The 11,338-nt window shown below is 40.1% G+C and overlaps 1 protein-coding gene across 1 annotated transcript; it reads left to right on the top strand.

Moving 5' to 3' along the window:
- Positions 1 to 23: 23 nt before the first annotated feature.
- On the top strand, positions 24 to 7,761 carry xrra1 (X-ray radiation resistance associated 1). The gene is made up of 14 exons (XM_037687569.1): positions 24 to 143; positions 217 to 288; positions 1,967 to 2,039; positions 2,117 to 2,214; positions 2,284 to 2,432; positions 3,277 to 3,381; positions 3,923 to 4,023; positions 4,112 to 4,239; positions 4,310 to 4,406; positions 4,477 to 4,592; positions 4,721 to 4,888; positions 7,177 to 7,312; positions 7,425 to 7,540; positions 7,648 to 7,761. The coding sequence occupies exons 1-14, from the start codon at positions 24 to 26 to the stop codon at positions 7,759 to 7,761; spliced, it is 1,593 nt and encodes a 530-aa protein (XP_037543497.1).
- The last annotated feature ends 3,577 nt before the right edge of the window (positions 7,762 to 11,338 follow it).

Below are 11,338 nucleotides of genomic sequence, written 5' to 3'. Positions count from 1 at the left end.
TTGCAGGTGTCGGTCACTGGCTCATGGCTCACAGGAAGACTGAGTGGCAGAGACACAGAAACATGCACAGAAGAACTAAGGAGACCTATAGAAACGAGAACGTCCAGGCTCCTCGTGGAGCCACGCTAGATGCAGACTTCTTGGTAGGGATCAGAAATACTCGCCCGTCAGAATGGCAGAGCAGCTGGTAATTTATTTATTTTGTTGTTCTTGTAGCTCCAGCTGCATTTTGTTGACGAGCCCTCCCAGCTCTGCTCCGTTGACATCAATGAGCGGAAACTGAATTCTGTGAGACATTTAACTCTTTTACTCTAATGTTTAATCTGCTGGCGAGGGCGTAAAACTCTTTCATTGCTTGGAGGACTAAACCAGAAGATTTAAAGGGATCTCTGATTACCTGCACATATAAGCTTTAATATGTTATTTCTCTATTAGTTGTTTGTGGCACGTGAATTTCCAATTACTTAAAAAGTTATACATATTCATTACATTTTTCACTTAAGGACATCACCATTATTTTACTGACAGAGTATATTATGGGAACGTGACATACATCGGTTGTAGTGGAGACTAAACTCAAGGAGTCAAGAACAAAAAGTCATAACATGTGAAGATAGTTATAGTTTTTATTAGTTCAAAATGAATCACAAAATACGGGTCAAAACAATCAACTTGTGATGTTTAATTTATTAGCTCTGGAGCTAACATGAAAGCTGAGTCATTTCTCCATTCTTTGTCAACGGGCTCCGGTTCCAATTAAAGTTAAACTTAACAAATATAACATTCTATATATATTTTACATAACATAAATTAGAAACATCTTGTCTAAAAAAAATGATGCAGAAAAACTGGTTCATGCATTTGTCACGTCTAGACTGGACTATTGCAATGGTTTGTTATCTGGGTGTCCAAATACTTCTTTAAAAAGTCTTCAGTTGATCCAAAATGCTGCTGCCAGAGTCTTAACTGGAGTTAGTAGGAGTATCTTACTTCTAATCTACAAAGCCCTCAACAACCTAGCTCCATCTTATATTACAGATCTTATTGTTCCATATTTTCCTAACAAAGCGCTTCACTCTCAAACTGCAGGCTTACTTGTGGTTCCTAGAGTTTCCAAAAGCAGAATGTGAGGAAGATCTTTCAGTTATCAGGCTCCTCTCTTGTGGAACCAACTTCCAGTTTCTGTCCATGAGGCTGACACATTGTCCAGTTTTAAGACTTTCCTTTTTGATAAATCCTATAGTTAGGGTTGGATTGTTATGCTGCCTTAAACTTAGACTACTGGAGGACAAATTGACCTCATTTCCTTAAATGAATTGTTCAAATTTAATAGTTTTCATTTGATACTATTTCTATCTTCACATGTGATTCTTGACCTGCCATTGTGTGTCTGTTCCTCCTTCATGTTCCTCTCAAACCCAGCTTGTCCTGAGCCTGGTTCTGCTGGAGGTTTCTTCCTCATGAGGGAGTTTTTCCTTTCCACTGTCGCCTTCATGCTTGCTCAAGATGAGAGTTGTTTGATGGAGTTAAATTCAAAGCAGTCTGCTCCTCAGATAAATTGTGTTAACTTACTTTTTATATATATTAATGTTTGTGTTCAGCGCCCTGAGACGACTTCTGTTGGGACTTGGCGCAACAGAAATAAACTGAATTGAACTGAAATCAACATTCAAGCTGAATGGAGCTCAACCTGTCTATGTCATTTACCCAGAATGCATTGCTGCATAAATAAAATGGCAACAAGCATGCTTTAATTTTTAAAATATATATAAAACCTAAACAGCCTCCAGTATTTTTACTGACTTGTTTTTATAGCTGAATGAACTGTTTATCAAATTAGGTCTGTTGGTCCAGCTTGTTGGAGATCCTTTTAATAACAGGGATTTTCATGGGGTCCAGACTCCTCTGACCCCCGCCCCCTATCCACCTAAAACATGACTCATAGCTCCTTCTCTAACGTGCACAGGTGAATCCAGAAGGCCTGAAGCTGTTTACAAACGTCGCTCAGGTCGACGCATCCATCAACGCCCTCACTTTAGGTGATTGTTCTACATCTTCAGCCTGGTTTTATTTCTGTCTCTAGTCTTTATCTGAAACACTTTGCTCTTTTCTCCAGGATCCTTCGGCTGTTTTGTGTCTTTGAGAGAACTCAACTTGTCTTTAAATGGAATCCACGACGTGTCATTTCACGCTGCTGATTTCCCTCACCTGGAGGTACAATGAAACGGCACAGAGAGGCAGAATCACCACTCGTCTTCGTCTAATGAGTTTCAACCCTCACAGGTTTTAGATTTGTCCTACAACCACCTATCAGCTCAGGGTTTAGTCTCCCTCGGTCAGCTTCCATGTCTTAGAACCCTTCATCTGACTGGAAATCAGCTCCATCGTCTTCCTCTTACCTTTGCTTCCTCAGAGCCCGACCATGCTGAGCTGTAAGTACTTTAATTTAAACAAGTCAGTGATAACTTTTATTATATGAAGACAAAAAGACCCAACCACAGATTAAAAATGTTTTTCTCTGCAAATGGCTTTTAAAAGTATTTTTCTGTCAAAACCAAAGCAGCTTCAACAGTTTTACTAAACAGTGATTTAAATTTTGCAGCGCACACGTGTGAGGCTTTAACAAGCTGCTTGATAAAGACGTCTGAAAGTAAAAATCTGTTTTTACACCAAAATATTAAATAACAATCAGCTTACAGTCTGGTGAAGCTTCAGTGTGTTTGGGCCATTTTGTTTTATAGGTGTTACATCAAAGACCAGATTTTATTTATTTTAAACAATTTATACAAAATACTTCATCACTCAAACATATTTTCAGTTTAAAAAAAAAGGTTTGTAAGCTCAATCATCCAGATAGATAACAAAAAAAGAATAAATCATGTCATCTGGACCAGTTTCTTTATATTTTCTGTTGTAACAATTTACAAATCATGTTTTGCAGCCCTGAAATAGTTTGTAGTTATTTTATCTTTCAGTTATTGTATTTTAATAAAAACATTCAGCATATAACTAATGGTTGAACTATTTACTAAAACGTTTTTTATTTAGGACCCAAACTCTACAGCAGTTGGCCAAAAGTAGGTGCACATGTGCTCCGAATTTCCACCTAAGGACAGAAAATATCAAAATAATTTATCTCTGTTTCCCTTTCTGATCCTGGTTAAGTTTTGAAAATATCTCTGTGCTTTTGCTCAAACTTTATAAATCTAACGGTGTTGTGAAATTCACTTATTGTGAAAATCCTCATTTTATTTGTTATTTTATTTTGTCCCGCAGGCCGGCTGAAGAGGGAGTCAGACAGTTTGAAGCTCTTGAAGTCCTGCTGCTCGACAACAACAGGCTGTCCTCCAATGTCTTCTTCAGCCTGACGAACCTGAAGAGGTATGCTGCGAAAAGGCTTGTAAGCTCAATCATCCAGGTAGATGACGACAAAAACGGTTAAATCGTGTCATCTGGACCAGTTTCTTTAAGTGAGAAACGTTGCGTCCTCTATCCAGAGGACTTCCTCAGTCTACGGCCTGCCAACCAGATCTGTCCCATAGGTAGTCTTCACTGCTGTGTTTCAATCCAACCTCCTGCTGGAATCTCAATAGGCTTTTAACACATGCAAAACAATCATCACGTGCAACAATCAAATGTTTTAGGCCAGGTAGCCAACTTGCTTCTCACAGAAACATCCAATGATGATTGATTGTTTTGCAAAGTCTATTGAGATTCCAGCAGTGAAGACTACCTAAGGGACAGATCTCTTTGGCAGGCCGCAGACTGAAGAAGTTCTCTGGATGGAGGACACAACGTTTCTCACTTAAAGAAATTGGTCCAGATGACACAATTTAACCTTTTTTTGTGATGTTGAGAAAGATTTCCTGCGTGTTAGTGAACGCAGGCCCAAATCACAGAACGGGTCAACTCTCATTTCCAGGCTTCAGAACCTAAACCTGCAGGGGAATCGCATTTCTGCAGTCCCACTTATAAAAGTGGGGGACAGTTCAAACGTTGGGCAGTCTTCTGCTGAAGATGGAGGTAAACATTCAGGAGAGACTTGACATTTTATAAAGATTTACAACCTGACAGGTAGTGATTTTTATTTATTTTTTGCTCCCTAATTCAGGCCACACGAACAGTGATGAATATCTGAAGACAATGGAGACCTTGCAGATGGACAGCTGGGACAAGGACAGGAAAGGACGCCCTCTGCCTCTACCTGAACTCCAGCATCTCAATTTAGCTGAGAACAAGGTGTGCTGCTGCGCTACATAAAAAACAAGATGAAAACATCTAGCATGTCTCATTTGTGTGTCGTCATCAGATTTCCACAGAAGAAGCTCTGGTTGGTGCCGCTCAGTTCCCGAAGCTCAGAGAAATCCAGATTCACTCCAACCCATTGATCACACAGAAAAGAGGTAGTTCTACTGTTTTAAAGAGTTAATAAAGTGTGAGTAAGAGTTAAACTTTTTGTTTGTTTGAACCCGGGAGGCTTGCCCCTCCTGACTTTTTATCTCCAGGAGAGACGAGGAATAGAGATAAAGCGACACAACGAACAAAAAGCCAAGAAGCTTCCTCTACAAGTGTTCGTTGACCCGAAATGGAAGGTCAGGTTCTTCATGGAAGCTTGAGAGAATTTAAATCTAACAAAATATAACCAAGGAAGGCATTCTGCTGATGAAGTCTGATGTCTGTCAGTCATTCCATTTTCTATGTAAATATTTTTGCATAGTAGGTGGAAGAAAACCTCAGAAATGTGTCAAAAAGACGATTTTTAACGAATCCAGTTTGTCTGACACAAACGCAGAATGAAAAATGTGAAGAGACTATCCAGGAAGTGACCCAATCGGAGGACAAAAACACCAGCGTCCATAAAAATATGAAACACTTCTTTATCACTCAGGTATGGAGTTTCTCTTCTAATATGTGTTACATATTATATACTTGCCATCATGTTTACTTGCCATTTATGTACTTGCCGGGTTTTTTGAACCCGTCCAGAGGACCAGACTTAACTTTTTTTAGATTTTTCTACCTGAATTATTGAGCATGCATCAGGATACTTGCCGTGTGTTCTTTCAGGAATGAGATATGTGACTGTAAGAAAATAACATCCTCTTCACGTATCTGGTACTTTAGCACACCTAGAGGCATCTCAAGCGATGCCGGGTTGCTAAATATTTGTTAAAGTGAACAAAACACCATAACATGACTGAAATGTCACAAATAACTTGCGTATGTCAAAGTAATAATCCTTATGTAGCAATGACCTAACATCTCAAAATCTCATGCTATGCTAGGCTAACACTCAGCATAGATGGGATTTACCTGTATAAATAAAGGTTGATTGATTGATAGATGAAGAATGATGAAGCAACTCCCGTTACCTTCCATTTGAGAGTGGCTATGATGTATTTTTGGAAGCAGAGTTTGTGCAGTAGGAATTTAGGGATGTCCCATCAACACCAAGGTCCTGCCTCCACAACCTCCCAACTCACTCACAGACTGTCAGTCGCAGTGTGACACGGCAGTTTTCTGAGTCAACAGCTGATTGAACCTAAACACATTTTTAAAATACGTAGATATACAGTCGTGGGCAGCACAGTGGCACAGCTGGTAGAGCTGCCGCCTTTCAGCGAGCAGGTCATCGGTTCAAATCCCGACTGGGGGCCTTTCTGGGTGGAGCTTGCATGTTCTCTCCGTGCATGCGTGAGTTTTCTCCATGTACTCCTGTTTCCTCCCACAGACCAAAACATGCATGTTAGGCTGATTGGTAACTTTAAATTGTCTCTAGGTGTGAGTGAGAGAGTGAATGGTTGTTTGTCTCGTTTGTCTCTATGTGTCCCTGTGATGGACTGGAGACCTGTCCAGGGTGTCCCCCGCCTCTCGCACTGTGATTGCTGGACATGGGCACCAGTGACCCGAAAAGGAAGAAGTGAGTAAAGATAGTGGATGGATGGATGGATGGATGGATGGATGACATGACTATAATGGCTGCAGATGGCCCAGGACCACAGGCTCATGGAAGAAATGTGACAAGAAGATCCTGGCAGCCTGATGGCTCAGTGGTTATCACTTGCCTTACAAGAAGGTCCAGGGTTCAAGCCCCGGGTTGGGCCTGGGGTCTTTCTGTTCTCCTCGTGTTTGCATGGGCTTTCTTTAGGTACTCCGGTTTCCACCCACAGTCCAAAAACATGCATGTTAGACAAAATAAATCTTGTGATCTCATTGTGATTTGCCTGGTTAAATAAAGGTTAATAAAATATTCACATTTTCTGTAAAAAAACAAACAAGTGTGTACGAAATGCAAAATAGTTTTATTTGCAGTCTTTTTTTTTTTTTTTACTATCATTAAGCAGAAATATCTAAACAGCCGGAAGCACAGTAATAGCACTCCTAGAAATGGGCAGTAGTGATACTGATAGTACAAGATCTAGCAATACAATGAAATTTAACATTAAAATGATGTGAAAATGTCAACTCTCATGTTGTAATCAAAGAAGTCGAGTACAGATGTATTTAAAGATAAAACCTAACTAAGGTTTGTTTAGAAGGAAGGGGCAGCAGAAAAGCTGAACATTAAGAAGTACAAAGTACTTTGTACAAAGTACTTGAGTTATATGTCTGTGTTAGCTAATGCTAAATGTTTAGGCTGTAAGCTGTGTTTGCACTGCAGCAGCTTATTTGCATAAAAATAGACTTCTTTAACTTATAATGTTGGAAAGAATAACCTATAGTTCTGTGATCTCTGGACCTTTGCTGTTTAACGGAGTCTGTCTGCAGAAGCTCCACAAAATGTTGTCAGAGGGGGGCAGTGTTGGACCAAATCCAAGCTGCTAACTTATACAACGTTTCCTTAATGGTGCTTAGATAAAGCTCAATATTTCAAAAAACATAAATAGACCCAAAAGTCATAGCAACCATTACCTAAATGCTCTTAACACTTAAAAGTTTGAATGGTTGCAATAAGATCAAGTAAGCAATAGTTATAAAGAGGTTTTTTTAATGGCATCGGAGGAACAAACAGGATCTCAATAGTCTGCATAAACATTGACAGACGCATTGCAGCAGCGCACTTTTCATCCCAACATAAGTAACAGGAACACTACAAAAAGGTGTGACGTGACCTAACCCTCCTGTCTGAATAAAGAAGTATCAACTACTTTTAAAAGAATGATGTTGTTTTTCCAGGCAGAGGATGAGCCTGAGTTTGAGCTGCTTTCTTCATCACAAAAGAGGCTGAGAAACAGTAGCGGTCCTGAAGAATCCACAAGCTACAAAACAATTCAGGGTATTAAAGCAAACCCTGATGTGCTCAAGTCCATCGGTGAGGAGCGATAAATGTTTCTCTACAGCTGTTTAATGTGTTGTACATGCAGGAGTTTGAGTATACATTTACCCCCATGGGGAGCAGTGATGTTCTCCTTTTCCTCAAATAGGAATCCACACAGCTGTTCGAATGTTAGAGCACAGACTGAGGAATCTTAATGTCTACAGAGACTCCAAACCAAAGCTTGATAGCATCCAGACTCCTTACAGAGAGAGGGAAAAAAAGGTTTGACATTTTGCCACTCAGAAACGCTTTCGCACGCATGTCAAAGCTTTTAAATTCCAATAAATCACACAACGTCAGTACCCCCCTTTTTTTTTTCCTGGGCACAGATAAAGGAGCTGCCGCCTGTGAGACCAAAGATGCGGGCGTCTCAAAGGGTCGACGAGATGATGAAGGAAATGAAAGCGAGCTCAGCCATAAAAGTAGTCACCTTAGGTGTGTAGCCGCCTCCTGGCTGTAGCCTCTGGCAGCTGATCTCAGCCTCACATCGTCATCTTTGTTTCCTGTACAGGTGGCAGCAAAGGTGTGAACAGAGAGGCTCGATCGCTGCTGCACGACTTGATGATAAAACACAAGATGGCCCTGGAGAAGGCCTGGGAACCAGCAGGCCCAAGCTGAGCCCAGCCTCCACCTCTGCAGGTGCTTTTGTGGTCGTGTTGGTGGGAGTGGAGCTGATGGAAATAAACCTCATGTTAAAAATATTAATTTAAGAGCAAAGATTAATACCTTGAAGCGTTGACCCACTCTGTGAATTACAAATTATTCTTTAGTCATTTTTAAATTTATTTATTTAAAGGTCAAAGCACTGAGTCACGAGGACTCATGGGAGCTCAAGGGTCTTGCTCAGGGGCCCAGAGTGGGGTCAGTGAGGGTGGAGGCAGGTGTGGGTTTTTCACCTTTTTCACCCACATTATGATGTCGAACTGGTGGCCTTCCGATCGCAGGCCCACCTTCTCTAACCTCTGCACCACCACTCTCCAAACTAAACAACATTCACTTCCTGATACCTGAGCAGGTGTGGCTGCAGTGCCTCCGTTGTGACGGGGTGTCTTCTGCAGAAGTTATTTCTGTGAGTGTGATGGTTTGGAGCAGCTGCTGCGACCAGACGTTTACCCATCACGAATGCATCACGTGAACCAAACAGGATTCACTTGTGAGAAAAAGAAGTTGGCAGAGTTTAAATTATATGTGTGCATTTGTACTTGTCAATCAAAAAAAAAAAGGTTGATCAGGTTCCCTAAAGGTTCCCCAGCACACACAAAAGAACAAGTTGACAAAACGTGTCTCACTACACATTAAATGGAAAGTTTATATCTGATAAAGACAGGTTCTGTGGATCTGAACAGTTAGCGTCTTACCTGTTGTAGATAGCTCTTTGAACAAACAGTTTTATTCTAACCTGCCTGATAGGCCAACAGCTAGCCTGTGTGCAGATTAAAGTGGATTAAAACAGTTAAAATAATCTCAAACCCGTTATTTTTAGCTAACATTCCTCGAAGGAATGCATATCACCCGCCACCTTGCAGGCCAGTGATTTTAACAAAGATCTTGTACCAGCCTGTCACACTCCAGGTATGTTTGGGATGATTTTCAGCTTCCATTACACACAATTTTAGATTTATTAACAGACGAGCAGGAAACAAACGTTCACTTTGCAGATATTTACAACATATTTAGGTTCATTTAGAAGCTGTAATGATTTTAAAACTACTGCAGGAACATCACAATACTTCTGACAGAAAAACTGTATGACACAAAACGGATGATGTAATGATTCATAAACTAGGGCAGCTATGAAATGATTATAATTATTATTTTAGGACAGCAGCTTTCTACTGGCCGTGTTCAGACTAGCTGTTAGCTCACCAATCCGGTCGGGATTAAATGTGGTTATTGGTCATTTAAGCCTGAGTGTTTGATGCTTTGAGCAGATCTCTGTAGCCCAGTTTGATTTATGGTCCACATTACTGAAACAATCCCAGAAACTTCACAACAAGCCTTTTATTACATCAGAAACTGAACCACAGCAGGGTCTGGTCAGAGTTATCTGAAGTTTCTGCTCGTGCTCTGTTTTTCTCTACACTCCCTGTTTGATTCCAGCCTGTCGCTCATATGATTTCCATTATTTGTCTTTGGAGCAGCTTGCAGATGTGGAATGCACTTTCAGCCTCGGAGGGATAAATCAGGCAGAAGAAATAAGTTTAAAGTGTAGATTTTAAATGTTTACATTTGTTTATAGATTTAGTTTCATCATATCAGGCACAGTAACTCAAACTGTATTCATGAAAAATCATTTCTGTCCAAATCGATTGGTTTTCCTCTCAGGTCTGCACAAAATTTCTCTTTTAAATCTTACTTTTGTGGACAATCACAACCAAATTCAAACGTTATCATCCTGTTGCAGAAGCCATGATAATGTTTAGTTTTTGGATCGCCTGTTTGTAGATTTAAATAGGAAGGCATATCACCCCCCCGAGTTTAGAACAAAGATCGTCTTATAGAAAATCACAAAGTTTGGACTGATTTGGTCCAATCCTGAAAACATTAAGCAATAATGTGTGATCTGTTACCGCTCAGAGTAAATGATGAGGGTGACTCTCAGCTACTACCACACCAAATCTTAGCTCAACATCTGTAAAATGACCAATTTTTAACCATTTGAATCATTTCTAGGGGTGTTCAGCTGGGGCAGCCATCTTAAATCAGGTTGACTGTGTGTGAGGCGGGCAGTTTGAGATACACATCCAATAACTGGTTACTGAGTTTAATTCAAATTCATGAGATATTTTGCTAACACAACAGGCAAACAAACATACCACAGATAAGTAGGTAGATAGATTATTAGGTAGGTCAGTCGTTAGGTAGTTGGGTCCTTCGGTTCCTGTGAGAAAATCAAGGATCAGCTGCTCATTCACCAAAACCTTCACAAACAAATATAAAAAGGGCAACATGTTAAAGTGACTCAAAGAAATATTTACTATATTCATGCACTATAGAAGTATTGATTGAAATGTAAAATAATGTTTTGAAGAACCGATGGTAACAACCTGGCCCCGAGTTGTGGTGTCCAGTTCGTTTTTGTTTGATTCTTCAGTGATAAATTTAATGAGAATGAGGAAATTGTGCCAAATGGCAGAAACATTCAGAAATACCATTTTCCAGTCTAGTGGAGCTCAGCTGTGATTAACAGAGCTTTGTTTGTGGTGCAACACTATCCCACAGAGTCAGACACTGCAGGTGCAAAACTGCCCCTGCTGCCAAATGGGATTAAAACTCTTGACCTTGTGTTTTTATAATTATTTTTAATAATGCACACATCGCTGTATCTTGGCCTAAAGTAGAAGCCTTTAAAGGACATGATGATGCTTTTGTTGCTCATCCAGGGAATCCTGGTTCTAACGGACAAGAATTCTGTTACGGATTTGTTCAGAAGTGAAAACGATGCGCGCTTTGAGCTTTAAAGGTTGCGTAAGAGCAGCGTTTTCATGCTGGAATTCTTTGGTGCAGCAACGAGGGGGAAACTGATGCTGACTGTTGTGCAACGGAGTTGTCACAAATGTTAAGTGTTCCATGGTTCTGGGCAGTGATCATTCCTGCTAATGAGTGTTCAACTCCAGGCAGAGCGTCAGGACTCACTGAGCTCATCTCAACTTACAAAACATCTCTGGAACAAAAACAACGTTTCTCTTTATGTGAGTGTCACAAGATCAAGAGAAATGATTCATCAATACTCTGATGGCAAAGTTTTAACTTTTTCCTCCTGCTGTTTTAGTGATTTATACCTTCCTTTGTCTTTTGTCTAATTTTAGCAGTTTGATTATGTAAACACTGAGTCAGCATTTCCACTCTATTTTTTCCTCTTTATAGTTTTTGTTTGTTTGTTTTTTTGCAGTCAAACTACGTCTTCATACTTCTTGTTCTTTTGAGTGCTCATATATCAAAATATTAATCTTTGTCAGGAATGATCCACCATGACTTCTTTTTGTGTGTAATTGTTATGCTTTTAAAGATATTTCACTT

This window comes from Nematolebias whitei, chromosome 14, assembly GCF_014905685.2.
Source record: "Nematolebias whitei isolate Nwh7 chromosome 14, NemWhi1, whole genome shotgun sequence".
In the NCBI taxonomy this organism is placed as follows: domain Eukaryota; kingdom Metazoa; phylum Chordata; class Actinopteri; order Cyprinodontiformes; family Rivulidae; genus Nematolebias; species Nematolebias whitei.
Note: the sequence above shows the minus strand (reverse complement) of the source record. Positions and strands in the feature narration are given on the sequence as shown.